Below are 13,411 nucleotides of genomic sequence, written 5' to 3'. Positions count from 1 at the left end.
TCCCATGATCACTGGCCTGCCTGCCATTAGCCCTAGCCCTAGCCTTCACTGCTGGCCTTGGCCCCACCACTACGTGTGTTTGTGTCTAAAGCTGACCTCTGCCACCACATAAGCACCTACAGCAGGCCCCTACACCAGTGGCTCCAGCGACCACTGCTGCCTGCCTTAGTCCCTAACAGCTGGAACTGGAGACACCACTGAGGACCCCAATAGCCCTTGCAGCCACTACAGGTGTCCCACAGCACTTGCCAAGAGCCATGCGGTTACTGATGCTGTGGACCCCAGGTGGTGCCCGCTAGACTTGGGGGGTTTGAAGAGGGAATGCCGAAGAACACAGTGCATGTCCAATAACTGGCTCCAAGGAAATGGAGACGTGTGAAGGACCCAGCAAAGAATTAAAAATAGTTTTCTAAAGATGTTCAGAGAGCAACAAAGGAACACATGAACTTATTCATGAAATCATGAAAACAATACAAGAACAAAATGAGAAGTTCAACAAAGAGATAGAAAACATAAAAAAGAAGCAAACAAATATTGGAGCTGAAGAACGCAATGATGAACTAAAAAATTCAACAGACATATACCAGCAAACTAGGCCAAGCAGAAGAAAGAATCAGTTGATTAGAAGACAGATTAATTTAGGACTTCTGCCAAGATGGAGGCATAGGCGGAGATACTGTGCTTTCTCACACAACCAAGTTTAGAGACAATAAAATTTTAGCAACAGAAAACATAGCCAAAACACAGAAAATTGAACTTTTCAGAAGTCTGATAACAACAAATTCTTCAGCCTGACTGGTAAGAGGGGTGAAGCCAGCAGCTGGTAGAGCAGGGTTGCACAGGAAAACTTGGTCAGACGGACTCAGGTGCACGGATCCCAGGCATGAGGTTGCAACAGGGGAACCCAGTGAGCAATGGGTGGACCCAGCGAGGGCTCAGGGCGGCGGGCCGAACACAGTCACACATTCTTGCACAGATAGACCCGCAAAGGAGTGAGCAGTGAAACGGACGGAGCAGGCCCCAGTGATGGGAAGCAGCAGAGGGGGCCGCTATTGCCCCGCTCTGACCCTGCCCCCACATACAGCGTCACAATCCAGCGATCTGGGCAGCCCCACCCTGGTGAACACCTGAGGTTCCCCTCCTCATACTTAACGGGCGCAAACAGACCAAAAATGGCTCAAGAAGATCTCAAAGCCCCAGAGCTCATAACTCTAAGCAACCAAGAAATAGCCAACCTATCAGATGCACAGTTCAAAACACTGGTGATCAGGATGCTCACAGAACTGATTCATTTTAGTCACACATTAGAGGAACAAATGAAGGCTAAACTAATTGAAATGAAGGGAATTGCACAGGAAAACAATAGTGATGGAAAGGAAACTGGGACTCAAATCAAGGGAGTAGACCAGAAGGAAGACAAAAATGACCAAACAGAAAAGGATGAAGAAACAAGAATTCAAAAAAATGAGAGACTTAGGAACCCCCAGGACATCTTCAAATGCTCCAACATCCTAATTATAGGGGTAGCAGAAGGGGAAGAGGAACAGCCATGAGTGGAAAACTTATTTGAACAAATAATAAAGGAGAATTTCCCCAATCTGGCGAAGGAAATAGACTTCCAGGAAATCCAGGAAGCTCAGAGAGTCCCAAAGAAGTTGGACCCAAGAAGGAACACACCAAGGCACATCATCATTACATTAGACAAGATTCAAATTAGCAGCAAGAGCTAAGGGGACAGTCACCTACAAAGGAGTTCCCATCAGACTGTCAGCGGATTTCTCAAAAGAGACCTTACAGGCAAGAAGGGGCTGGAAAGAAGTATTTCAACTCATGAAATCCAAAGACCTACAACCAAGATTGCTCTATCCAGCTAAGCTTTCATTTAAAATGCAAGAACAGATAAAGTGCTTCTCAGATAAGATCAAATTCAAGGAGTTCATCATCACCAAGCTGTTCTTATATGAAATGTTAAAGGGACTTATATAAGAAAAAGAAGATAAAAATATGAACGGTGAAAGGACAGCCAACTCACACCTAAAACAAAAGCAAACTAAGAGGACAGCTAGATCAGGAGCAGAACCATAGAAATGAAGATCTCATGAAGGGTTAGCAACAGGGGAGTGGGAGGAGGAGAAGGGGGGAGAAGGTACAGAAAATAAGTAGCATAGATGGTAGGTAGAAAATAGATAGGGGGAGGGCAAGAATAGAATGGGAAATACAGAATCCAAAGAACTTGAGACACGTGGTCATAAACTAAAGGGGGGGAATGGTGGGGGAGGGGTGTGCAGGGTGGAGGGGAATGACAGGGGGAATAGACTGTAAAGCCAACTGTAATGGCATAATCAATAAAATAAAATAATTTTTAAAAAGACAGATTAATTTAAATTATCCAGTCAGAGGAGAAAAAAAAGAATAGAAAGGAATTTGATAAGGGGTTAATAGCCAAGATATACAAGAACTCATACAACTCAACAGCAAACAAAATCAAACAAAATAAAAAAAAAACCACAACCCAAATAGTCAGATTTTAAAATGAGTAGAGGACTTAACTAGACATTTCTGCAAAGAAGATGTGCAGATGGCAACGGGTATTGGCACGTGAAGAGATGCTGCACGTCACTAATCATCAGGGAAATGCGAATGGAAACTACAGTGTGATGCCACCTCACACCTGCAAGAAAGGTGGTCGTCAGGGGCTAAGGGGAGTGGGAAATAGAGAGATGATGGTCAAAGGGTAAAGACTTTCAGTTATAAAATGAGTAAGCCCTGGGGGTGTAGCATACAGTGTGGTGGCTATAGTTAACAACACTGTATTTGTGTACACGAGAGTCGTTATGAGAGCAGAGCTTTCATGTTCTCACTGTAGCAAAAACAACAAGATGGTGATTTTTGTGAGGTGAAGCCCGTGGAAACTAACCTTATTGTGGTAAAAAACATTTCAAACCAACTTATGTATCAAATCATCTCAGTGTACACCTTAAACTCACATAACAGTATGTATCAATTATATCTTAATAAAACTGGAGGAAATTTTTCTTCAAAAAAAAGGATACAGTCTCCAGAGTCAGAGGACCTGGGTCCCAATGCTGGTTCTGTCATTTTGTAGCTGTGTGACAGTTATTTAACTTGTCTGTGCCTTGTTTTCCTCTGTTGTAATACAGGGCTGATAGCATCTTACGTCATGGCGCGGTGGGTACTGGAAGAACCAACATGGTAAAGCTGTAAGGACGTGCTGGGCACACAGTGCGGGATCACTTAGTGTCGACGATCATGCTTTCTTGACCATGTCACGCTGCCTTCTGACTCAGGGCTTTCACCTCTCGGTCACTGCCGCTGGAGGGGCTCTTCCCCACTCTCTTCTCCTGGGCAACCCCTTTGCATCCCTCCATGTCAACCTAGATGTCACTTCCTCAGTGAGGCCAGTGTCCCAGCCTCTTGCCTTGCCTAGCCTTTGTTACATTCCTCACCGCACTCCTGTATTCCTTGTCATGCTCACCGTCATTGCAATCACATCTTGGTTGTTTTGCTGTTTACTGGATGTCTGTCTTTCCCATCAGGCTGTGAGCCCTGTGAGAACAGGGACTGTGTCTACCCAGTTTGGCTGCATGCACAGTGCCTGGAATACAGGAGGTGGTCCGTGAGTGCCTGCACCCTGGGTGAGTCACACAGGCTCACAGCTGCAGGTGCACGGATGCCTCGCTGAAAAGCCATCTGGACTGCTGTCTGAAGAGCAGAAGTACAGAGTCACAGGCTTCTGACCTTTTCATTTGATGGTGGGAAAGCTTCTGGGCCCTTCGACTGCCCTTTGTAGACCAAAGAGTCTGGGAAGGAATTCTTGAGGCATCAAAACCTGTGTTGTAGATGACCAGCTGGCCCTGAGACATCAATTGGCAGAAGTGATGGAATGTGCACAGAAACCTGCAGCTGGCCTGCTCAGGAAAGATCCCGTCTTGGTTTGCTAAAGCAGCTGAATTCCAGGAATACCAGCGGGGAGATTGGGTCACGTCCTACCTGCCTCTCAAGACAAACAAGCTGACAGTTGGGGCGGGGAAGGAGGGAGGTACCATAACTGCTGAGAGAAAGGAAGGGCCAGATGCATGGACCGGAAAAAGCCCCATAGCAGGTGGAGGTGGACATAATTAATGGAGCCCAGCGAGCGAGCCTGTACATGCCAACTTGTCAAAACTTTGTCCCAAGGAGTCCTGGTCTCGCTAGCCCCTCCTTGAGAAAGCAGAGTGAGAATAGCTTGAGACTGACATGCCAAGCAAATGGACAGCAGGAAATATTCACAAACCAAGGGTTTGCTCAGAGGCCCTGACCCCTCTGGCTAAAATCAGAATTATGTCTGTGCTGATTTACTTCCCAGCTGGATTTTAGGAAGAGCCTCAAAGAGACCCCCAGGTTATGCCAAAGATTGGCAGGTGCGGCCTTTCTTCTCTGGACAAAGAGTTAACAGGAGACAGGGGAAGAGGCCCCATCCCACAGCCTCTTTCTCTCTGGAACCCCCTTGAGCCCCGGCTCTAGTCCCAGAAGCACATGCCCTTTAAAAGTTGAGCTCTTTGCAAACCAAGTGCTCATTTTGCTAACAATGCACACGGCAATTTTGACCCCAGCCCAGAAATTCCCAGTGAGTGGAGATCCGATTGTTCTGCTGAAATTTTGTGATGCAGGGGCTTGGATGGCCACAGTGACCAGGGAGGCTGCTCTTCAGCAGCCAGGGGCCAGGGGCTCCAGGCATCTGCAGCACACAAGGGGACAGTCCTGCACAGCACGATGTCCCATGCAGCTTTTAAATGCCCTACTGGACACTCACAGATGAAAAATCATTTGTGCCCAGAGTTGTAACTTTAGTTTGTCTATGAATACAAAGGCTTGGTTTGGTTTTGTCTTGATGCATTGTTTTGACATACCTTAACATTTCCAGGGAGGCAACTTGACCAAGAACTACTGGCTACTTTGGAAAATCGTGTTGCTTTGTGCAACGCCACTCAGGATGTTTGGGCACCAGGATGATACACCTCCATCAGACAACATTCATTGTTGTTATCTTCTTGGCAATTCTACTTTTAGACAGAGGCATTCAGTTACACTACCTAATGTAGTTGTGCCCAGGCATTTACATATCGAATGCATGTTAGTTTACTATGTGTGACACAATTTTTTATTTCTTCCTTATATTACCATCAGCCATTATATTGATGGGGGGAGAAAATTATGTGTGCCGGAAAACTACGTTGTCTAGAAACTTCATTTCCGGGTGATCAGGTGAGTGTTATGAAGTACTCATGGGAAAGACGAGGAGGGTGCTGTGGGAGGCTCAGGTGGGTTTCACTCCCTTGGGTGGATGATGGAACATCAGCTGGTGCATGGCTAATGTTTTAGCTTAACCATGCACTTGATTTGTAGACAAACGCTGGTTTCTCTGGATTGGAGAAAATTTTGCCCAGTGAGCGGCACTGAATAGCAAACTTTGCTGAATTATGGGTGATGTCGCCATATATAGCTCACAGACAGAATCACAACAATAGCACTAGCAAATGATTTGCATCCTTTATCAAAGCCCAGAGTTCTCTGGGCAAGGGACATAATAAGGCCATATATGTTGCCCCGGGTGTTGCGCCTCTGCCACCTAGTGGGACACAGGAAAGTAGCAGATTTGCGAGAAGTAGGGCACTTTAATTTTCAGATCATTATCAATAACTGAATAATATCATTGGCTAATGCTTATGGGGTGCCTACCACAGACCATTACTTTATATATGTTAACTCATTTAATTTTCACAATCCTTAGGACATAGGCACTGTTGTCCCCATTTTGCATGTGAAGAAACTGAGGCACAAAGGTCAGTGTCTTGAGTATGTTTAAGGCAGGGCTGGGGTTTGAACCCCAGCATTTGGCTTCACATTTGCTATTTTTTTCACAGTTGCTATTCTCAGTCATTGTGTTTTGGCCTTGAAAGGCTACTCTATTGGAAGACACTATTTTGAGAGTCAAAAACCATGCTGAGTCCGCAGGGCCACCTGCAGCCATCTCTTCCAGGGCAGGAGGAAGAAGAACAACTTCATACCTAAGTATCAGGACATGGTAAGATGCAGAAAACCCTTTCCTTCTTATGAGTCATGGAAAGCCTTGTGCCCAAGTGGGAGGAAGGCATTCCATGCCTCTGGCAGATTGTAGGGCCCTGCAGTGGCTAACCCCTAGCTCTGCTGTGAGCTCCATGAGTGCAGAGCCAACATCAGCTCGTTCACTTCCACAGCGCAAGTACTTACCCCAGTGCCTGACATGTACTGTGTGCTCATATATATTTTTCCATGATATCTGCAGTGAGATAGCACTCACTAACCATACAGCTCATCCCTCTAACATATATAATACAATGGTTTTTCCTATATTCACAGAATTGTCCAGCCATCATCACAATGAATTTTTATCATGTCCAAAAGAAAACCCAGTCTCATAAGTACTCACTTCTCATTATCCCCAACCCCCAACCTCAGCCCCAGACAACCACTAATCTACATTCGTCTCTTTGGATTTGCTTATTCTGGGCATTTCATAATAAATGGAACCATGCACGATGTGGCCTTTGGTCCGAGCCTTCTTTCACTTCGCGTATTGTTTTCAGGCCACATCGTGTTGTAGCATTTATTAGTACTTCATTCCTTTTTATGGCTGAATTATACTGCATTATATTGCCACGTTTTATGCATTCATTCATCAGTTAATGTCCATTTGGGTCGTTCTCCATTTTTGGCCATTATGAAGAATGCTACTACCAACATTTGTGTACAAGTGTTTGCACAGGCTTACGCTGTCATTTCTCTGGGGTGTGTATACACCCAGGAGTGGAACTGCTGGGCCGTGTGGTAGCTGTTCGTTCCACCCTTTGAGGAGCTGCCAGACTGTTCTCCAGTGGCTGCACCATGTTCCCATCCGCACCAGGAATGCATGCGGGTTCTAATATCTCCATGTCTTCACCAACGCCAGCTATCAACTGTCTTTTTATTGCAGCCACCCTGGCTGGTGGGAAGTGGTATCCTTATGGCAGGGCTGCTGCTTTCTCGTCCTAGACTAGTAGGCTCCCAGGCTGTTGGAGCTGGGTGGGGCCCCAGCAACCGCACAGCTCAGTGTCTCATGCTGCAGGGGAAGCCGCGAAGGCGAAGAGGGAAGGGACTAACCCGAGCCCACAACTGGCAAAGGAGGCAGTAACAGAATCTACACAGTTTTATCTTTTAAAAAGTAAAGAAAACTAAAGACAGATATCTAAACAAGATGATTATATTTTCTCTAAATCTAGAAGTCTGTACAACTATAAAAACCAGAAGACAATGAGTCAATAACAAATAACTCATAGTCACAAATAGTTCTGTTCATGGACCCTCTACACGACTTGGGCACAGAGCAAAGCAAGCACTTCTGGTCTGCTGCCCTGGTTAAGGCCGAGAAGACCCCTGCCTCACAGAGCTGCGAGTGTAAATAAAGGTTTTGGATCCTACACCTGGTGGCATCCTAAGTCTAACTAGTGTCTGTGTATAAGTTAACAGAGAAATTCTTGGACATGCAAAGACCCAAATCCCCTTCCCCTAAGGATTACTCAAAGTAAGCATTTCAGTAACTGTGAGAAATTAAAAATAACTGAAGAATGAGACGTTTATATAAAAGAATGGTAAACAACGAAGACAGAAAAACACAATTTGAAATCTCAATACAAATATTTAAAATAATTTTTGAAAGAGAATACAGATGATATAAAATATTGGTAAGCTGCAGTCGTGGCTTACGCCGGCAACCGCCTGCAGCAGGGGAGCTGCGCGGAGGGGCCCGGGGGCTGCGTGCGGACTCCGCCGGAGCCTGGAGGAGGCGCAGCGGCACAGGCTCGCCCTGGGCTCTTCCCCGGCCGACTGCAGCTTCTCGCCTGATGTATGTGGAGTTCCTTCACCCTTCCCTTGGGTCCCCTTAAACTTTTCTGTTTCAGGAATGTGAATGGCACGTTTCCCTAGTTTTCGGTGGCGACAGTTCTCCATCGCTTCAGTCATTCAGTGGTGATTGGAGGAGGCGCGTCACCAGCTATCTCGGATCAACGGCGGGAGGACTAGTTTGACACGGTCCTGAGGTGCTTCCTGACGTGATGACAGTGGGGGACATAATCACGCGTCTTCCGACAAGACTTCTCTTTCCTCCCAACATCAGCAGCACCCTCCCCTTCCCTCCACCCCTAAGGCCAACCCAAAGCTAGAGTGGGTGGGATGGGTGGCTTTCTCTTGGGCATCCGGTGTGATACCAATCCTGCCCTCCTGTGCTTCTGGCTCAACTCCGCTGGAGCGGGCGTGGCAGGATGCGAAGTGGGAGCGAGGAGTTGGGGTTCCGCCCAGGGCGGCCTGGGAAGCAGAGTGGCCGCGGGGATGAGGAGCCGCAAGAGCCGGGCCGGCCTGACACCACCTGGCGGAGTCTCGGGGAAGAGTCTTAAAGGCCGCGCTCCTCGGCGCCCAGCGCACTCCAGCAGGAGCCGCCGAGAGCTTGCCTCCTTCTCCCACCGGGCGCCTCCGGAGGTAAGTGCGGTCGGTCGGCCGGAGTCCGGGCCCGGTGGGGGTGGCCCGGAGCAGACCCGCACTCCCCAAGCCCTGGCTGCAGTTGGAGGGCGGCGCCCAAGTTTTCTGAAGGCCTTGGAGGGCAGCTGAAGCGGCGCGGTGACGGGGCGGGGATGGCGCGGGTGGGCGAGAGCTGGGGCAGTCTGGGGGTGGCCTTACGGGCAGGGCTTCGGGGAAAGACACCCGCGCGGCATCCTCGGGGCCCCAACCCCACGCGCTGGGCACTTGGCGCGCTCTGGCCGCTGCCCCAGCGAGCCCCAGCCTGCTGGAGCCACCACCCGCTCCGCGCCGTCCTGACCGCCCGGGTACCTTTGCAGCCCTCTCGCTCCGCGGTCGCGCCGGGTCACGCCGACTGGTCGCACTCGGCGGCCGGCCAAGCAAGCCCGCCCTGGCCCCGCCGCGCCCGCGCCCCGGGCCACCCCGCCCGGCCTCTCCGCACTGCGCCCCTCGCCTTCGCCATCTCCAGCGGCTTTCTATTTTCACACCTCCCAGTGCCCCGGCCCCGGCGCCTGATTCAGTGCTTAGTAATTAATTTGGCGTTTCAGAATGGTCACCGGGCTGGATAATGGGCGCATTCATCCCCCAGGCTAATCTGAACAGAGGTGGGAAGAAAGGCTTTCACAGACAGAAAATGCCATTCGCTGAGCGCTCAAAGGGGCTGTCACTCCCAGAATAAATCGCCGCCGCGCCCGCCGGCTTCTCTGGCCATTTCCATGCAGCCCCGGCCGCGCCGCGGACTCGCCGGCCTCAGCCCCGGCTCCCGGGAAGCACTCACTCGAGTGCCTTCGGGAAAGTCGGGCGAGAACGAGACCCGGGCAGGGGCCAAAGGGAAACGGGAAGGCAGGGGGCTCGGGTTAAGGCCGCAGGGGACAAAACGCTTGATTAGAAAATCAAATCTAAACTAGAAGGAGGCACGGCTATTCAAGGGCTTGGGAAGCGCCCGTCCAAAACCACAAGGTTCGCCAGAGGGAAGGACCAGCGCGGCCCAGCGCGGTCGGTGGAGTGCCAGCGGCCACACAGCAAGTTAGCGGGTCTCCTCAACTGTGCATGGAATCCGGAGCGCAAGCGCGGATCACTGAAGCAGGGCCCGCCGGCGCAGTTCTGACCCTCACCAGATGTTTAATTTGGGTTCCCTGCGATATCAGCGCTTTCGCGGGCGGGGCAAGGGAGGTGACCATGTGCCTGCAACTCTCCCTTCCTGCCTGGACCCAAGGGTGACGGCGGCTTTATCCTCTGACCTCCTTTTGACCCGGGGTCTCCCCTAGTGTTGGACACAAACGGTCTACAGGCTGGTCTGCGGGCTCAGAAAGCCAGGGCCCTCCCCCGGCGGCGCCCCTGCCTTGGGTTGGGGCTCAGCCGCGTCAAGTGATGCCGCTACAGCCCTACCCCGGAGCCTCAGGGTGAGCAGGTCCAGCCTGGCTCTGTCCAAGGGGAAGCTCCAGGCTCTTGATTTTTCTGCGGTAGGGGCTCTCCGTGCGCCCATCTCGTGGGGTCCCGTGGGTCCCTCCCTTCTGGGGAAGAGACGAAGCTGTGGTTCTAAGCTAGCTCAGCTTGGTTGAGAGGCTGGACTGACAAAGGAAGCAGCTGGCCAGAAGGGACATTTCTGGAATGGCCAGAAGGGTGTCCCAGAGTGCGTGGCGGGTCGAATCCCATGCCACGCAGCGACTTGAGTGGAAGTCACACCTCCCTTGAGTGTCACTTTTCTTGTCTGCAAAGCAAGAATGAAATGAGATCACATCTGGCCACAAGTACAGGGACCCTCAGTAGAAGGATCCCACACACCACCCACACCCCCAACCGTCAGCCCAGCCACATACCCTCCTGTCATCTCTCCAAGTCCTCACCAACACCTCTCCTCGGGGCTTTAGCGACTCCCCCATTTTTCCCCTCAGGCTGCTTCCACCCGCCTTTGCTGCGCCTGGGTTTTGGCGTCCAGCTCTCCTGGAAACTAAGGTGATACTGACACCCTAAGTGACTTGCCAGTGCCATCCATCTTGTCAGAGAACTTGAACTAGAGTGGATTTCACAGCAGTGTGAATCTCAGACTCTGGGCAACAGCCCCTAGGCCCGGGAGGAGCTCAGAAATCTGCATTTTAAACAAACTTCCTGAAGCACTTGATGTAGGTGGTATAGGCACTATATTTAGGGAATCGTGGCCCAGACTGGTCTTTCCCGCTGCTGTCTCTTCCCTCCCAGGACCACAGGCCCAGCCTCCTTTCTGGACTTGAATAGTCCTGACTATCCCCCATTTCTACTGGAGGCCTGTAGTGGGTGCAGTCTACTAGGCAGGAGATACCTCTGGATCCCCTGCATGTGCTGCCTGTGGAGGAGCTGCTGTAGGTGAGCTGAGTGCATGAGAAATGGTCTAAGTGGGCAGAAGACTCACTGGACATTGAGCCCCAAAGCTAGGGGCCTCTACTTACCAGCACACATGGACAGCTGGACCTAACACTGTGCATGCACCACAGGCCCCACACAGACAGTACAAAAGTGCCCGGAGGGCCCCTTAGCAAGGTAAACCCTGCCCACACCTGAGAGCAAGCAGCCCACCGCCATAGGGGATCTGTGCCAGCAATAACCCAGGTGCAGGCTATGGCCCAGAATACCCAACACCTGCCCCTTCACTACCCTGGGGCTCAGAGGAGAGAAGGGGAACAGAAGAAAGGTCTGGAAGGGCGGGTGGAGGGGAAAGCTGTTAAGAACAGAGAGGGAGCAGGGGAAGGGACGAGTCCCTATTTATGTAAGCCATTTGTAGCTGCAGATTGTAAAACTAGGCAGGATTCTCTGGAGTAATTCATAGTGTTTGGACAAGACAAACATTGTTCTGCTTTAAACAAACCTCCAGAAAGGTCAGCCTGGTTCATCCCTTTGCTGTAAGTCACTGAGACTATCCAGATGATGAGAAAATCAGATCTTTTCGGAGGGGGCCTGGGCAGGAGACAGTTGTCTCCTGAGGCCTTTGGATGCAGAGCGAGGGCACTCAGTGCAGGGAGGGTCCTCGGCTCTCACTGACAAGGCCCGGCTCCCACTCTGGAGCCAGGAGACATGGTTGTGTGTGTGTGTGTGTGTGTGTGTGTGTGTGTGTGTGTGTGTGTGTGAGACAAATGATGAGATCTTGATGATGCCAAGGAGCATCCAAGTTTTGGAGCAAGGCAAACGTGACCTTGTGAATCTTCTTTATTTGGGGGGAGAATTGAAACAAAGGTTCGTAGATATAGAACCAAATTAGACCCACTAAGCCCGAGCTCAGATATGCTCCTGGATGCCAAGAATCCCTGTTCCTTACATATGAAAGCATTGGCCGGGCCCCTCTCTGTTCATTTAGAAAACATTTTTTGATTGCCTACTATTTGCTAGGTATTGAGTATGTAGTAGCAGAGAGCAATAAAGATGTTGTACCCAGCTATGGGGCCTACAGTCTGGTTCCCCCGCCCCCACCTCACCCCTGTTTTCCTTGAGAATCTTCTCACAATTTTACTTCCAGCATCTCTCCTACCACCATTGCCTCCGTAAGCCCCTGGCTGAGACAACATATCGGTTCCCAGACTGAGCCCAGTGGCCAGTACAGTCAGGGTGCGGTAAGTGTGAGTTGTCATCGTGGTTGCGATCCTGACTGAACACAAACTCCACTCTTGAGGGGTCTACCTGAGCCCATGCTGTAGTGAATACTTTTTACTGATACTTATTATTCACCCTCATTGACTTATTATGAATTAGTGATGAGTAAACTATTTCTAACACCAAGTCCAGTCTCTCTGTAGTGTTGGTGTGGCTGTCTTGTACATGATCTCCAGTTGCCCAGGGCAGCTTGTCCTTCTCTCAAGTGGGTGGTGTCCCTGTGGTAACCATGATGATGGTAGTAGCACTGGGTTAGCTGGTTCCACACAACTTTATAAAGATTATGTTTGTTTAGGGCTTTGGACACTTCAGGGTCTTTTGAATGTACTTTTTTACTCAGTACTTCTGATATCCATGGGAGACTTGGATAGAAGGAAGGAAGGGGAGGAAGGGAGGGAGGACACAGACAAAATTACTATCCACATTTTTCAGAAAAGGAAATTGATGCTCAGAGAGGTAAAAGGATTCGCCCACTGTCTTTGTTCAGGCTGCTATAACACAATACCATAGACTGGGTGGCTTGAGCAACAGACATTTATTTCTCATAGTTCTGGAGGCTGGGAAGTCCAAGACCAAGGTGCAGGCCAATGTAGTTCCTCGTGAAGGCTCTGTTCCTCGTTTTCAGACAGTTAGCTGCCTTCTTGCTGTGTCCTCACGTGGTAGAAAGAGAGATTTGTCTGTCACATCTCTTATGGGGGCACTAATCCCACCATCGGGGATTAAAGTTTCAGTCTGTGAACGGGGAGGGGCACAATCTCTTAGCCCATAGCATCCAGAGGGGCGGGCAAAGGTCAGAGAGTGTGTATGGCTGGGGCACAGTCCGGGCGGTCTTCTTTGTCCTGCACCATCCTGCTGACCCCCTAAGGAGCTCTCTGCCAACAGGCCCGGGAGCCTGGGGTCCCTGTAAATGGGGTGCCCAGCGAGAGGCTAGGAAGTAGCTTTCTAGGCTAGGTCATGGCCATCCACCCTGTGTCTAGTTTCTGGCATCAGTCCGGGGACTAGCCTGGTGGCAGTCCTTGCCTGATGTTAGCGGCATCAGTGAGAGAGAGGTCGCCTCCCTTCCCCCATATCCTACTTTCCTTTAATACCTTATTGTGCTTGAATAATTCACATCCTTACCCAATCTGTTTGGAATCAATGGTCCATGTCTGTTTTCATCCTATACTACCCTTTGGAATTAAGCCCCCTTAAGTTTTCTCCCTGT

At 50.2% G+C, this 13,411-nt stretch overlaps 1 protein-coding gene across 1 annotated transcript in view; it reads left to right on the top strand.

Annotated features, from left to right (window-relative positions):
- Positions 1-8,137: 8,137 nt before the first annotated feature.
- Positions 8,138-13,411, top strand: part of NTN1 (netrin 1) — a 192,747-nt gene continuing 187,473 nt past the window's right edge. The window contains exon 1 of the mRNA XM_037164958.2: positions 8,138-8,550. Within this exon, the coding sequence (XP_037020853.2) occupies positions 8,248-8,550 (303 nt within the window). The 5' untranslated portion in view covers positions 8,138-8,247. The remainder of the gene's footprint in view (positions 8,551-13,411) is intronic.

The sequence above is a fragment of the Artibeus jamaicensis genome, unplaced genomic scaffold, assembly GCF_021234435.1.
Source record: "Artibeus jamaicensis isolate MK-2021 breed Jamaican fruit bat unplaced genomic scaffold, CSHL_Jam_final contig_781, whole genome shotgun sequence".
Taxonomy (NCBI): Eukaryota; Metazoa; Chordata; class Mammalia; order Chiroptera; family Phyllostomidae; genus Artibeus; species Artibeus jamaicensis.
This window is presented reverse-complemented; position numbering and strand designations above follow the sequence as displayed.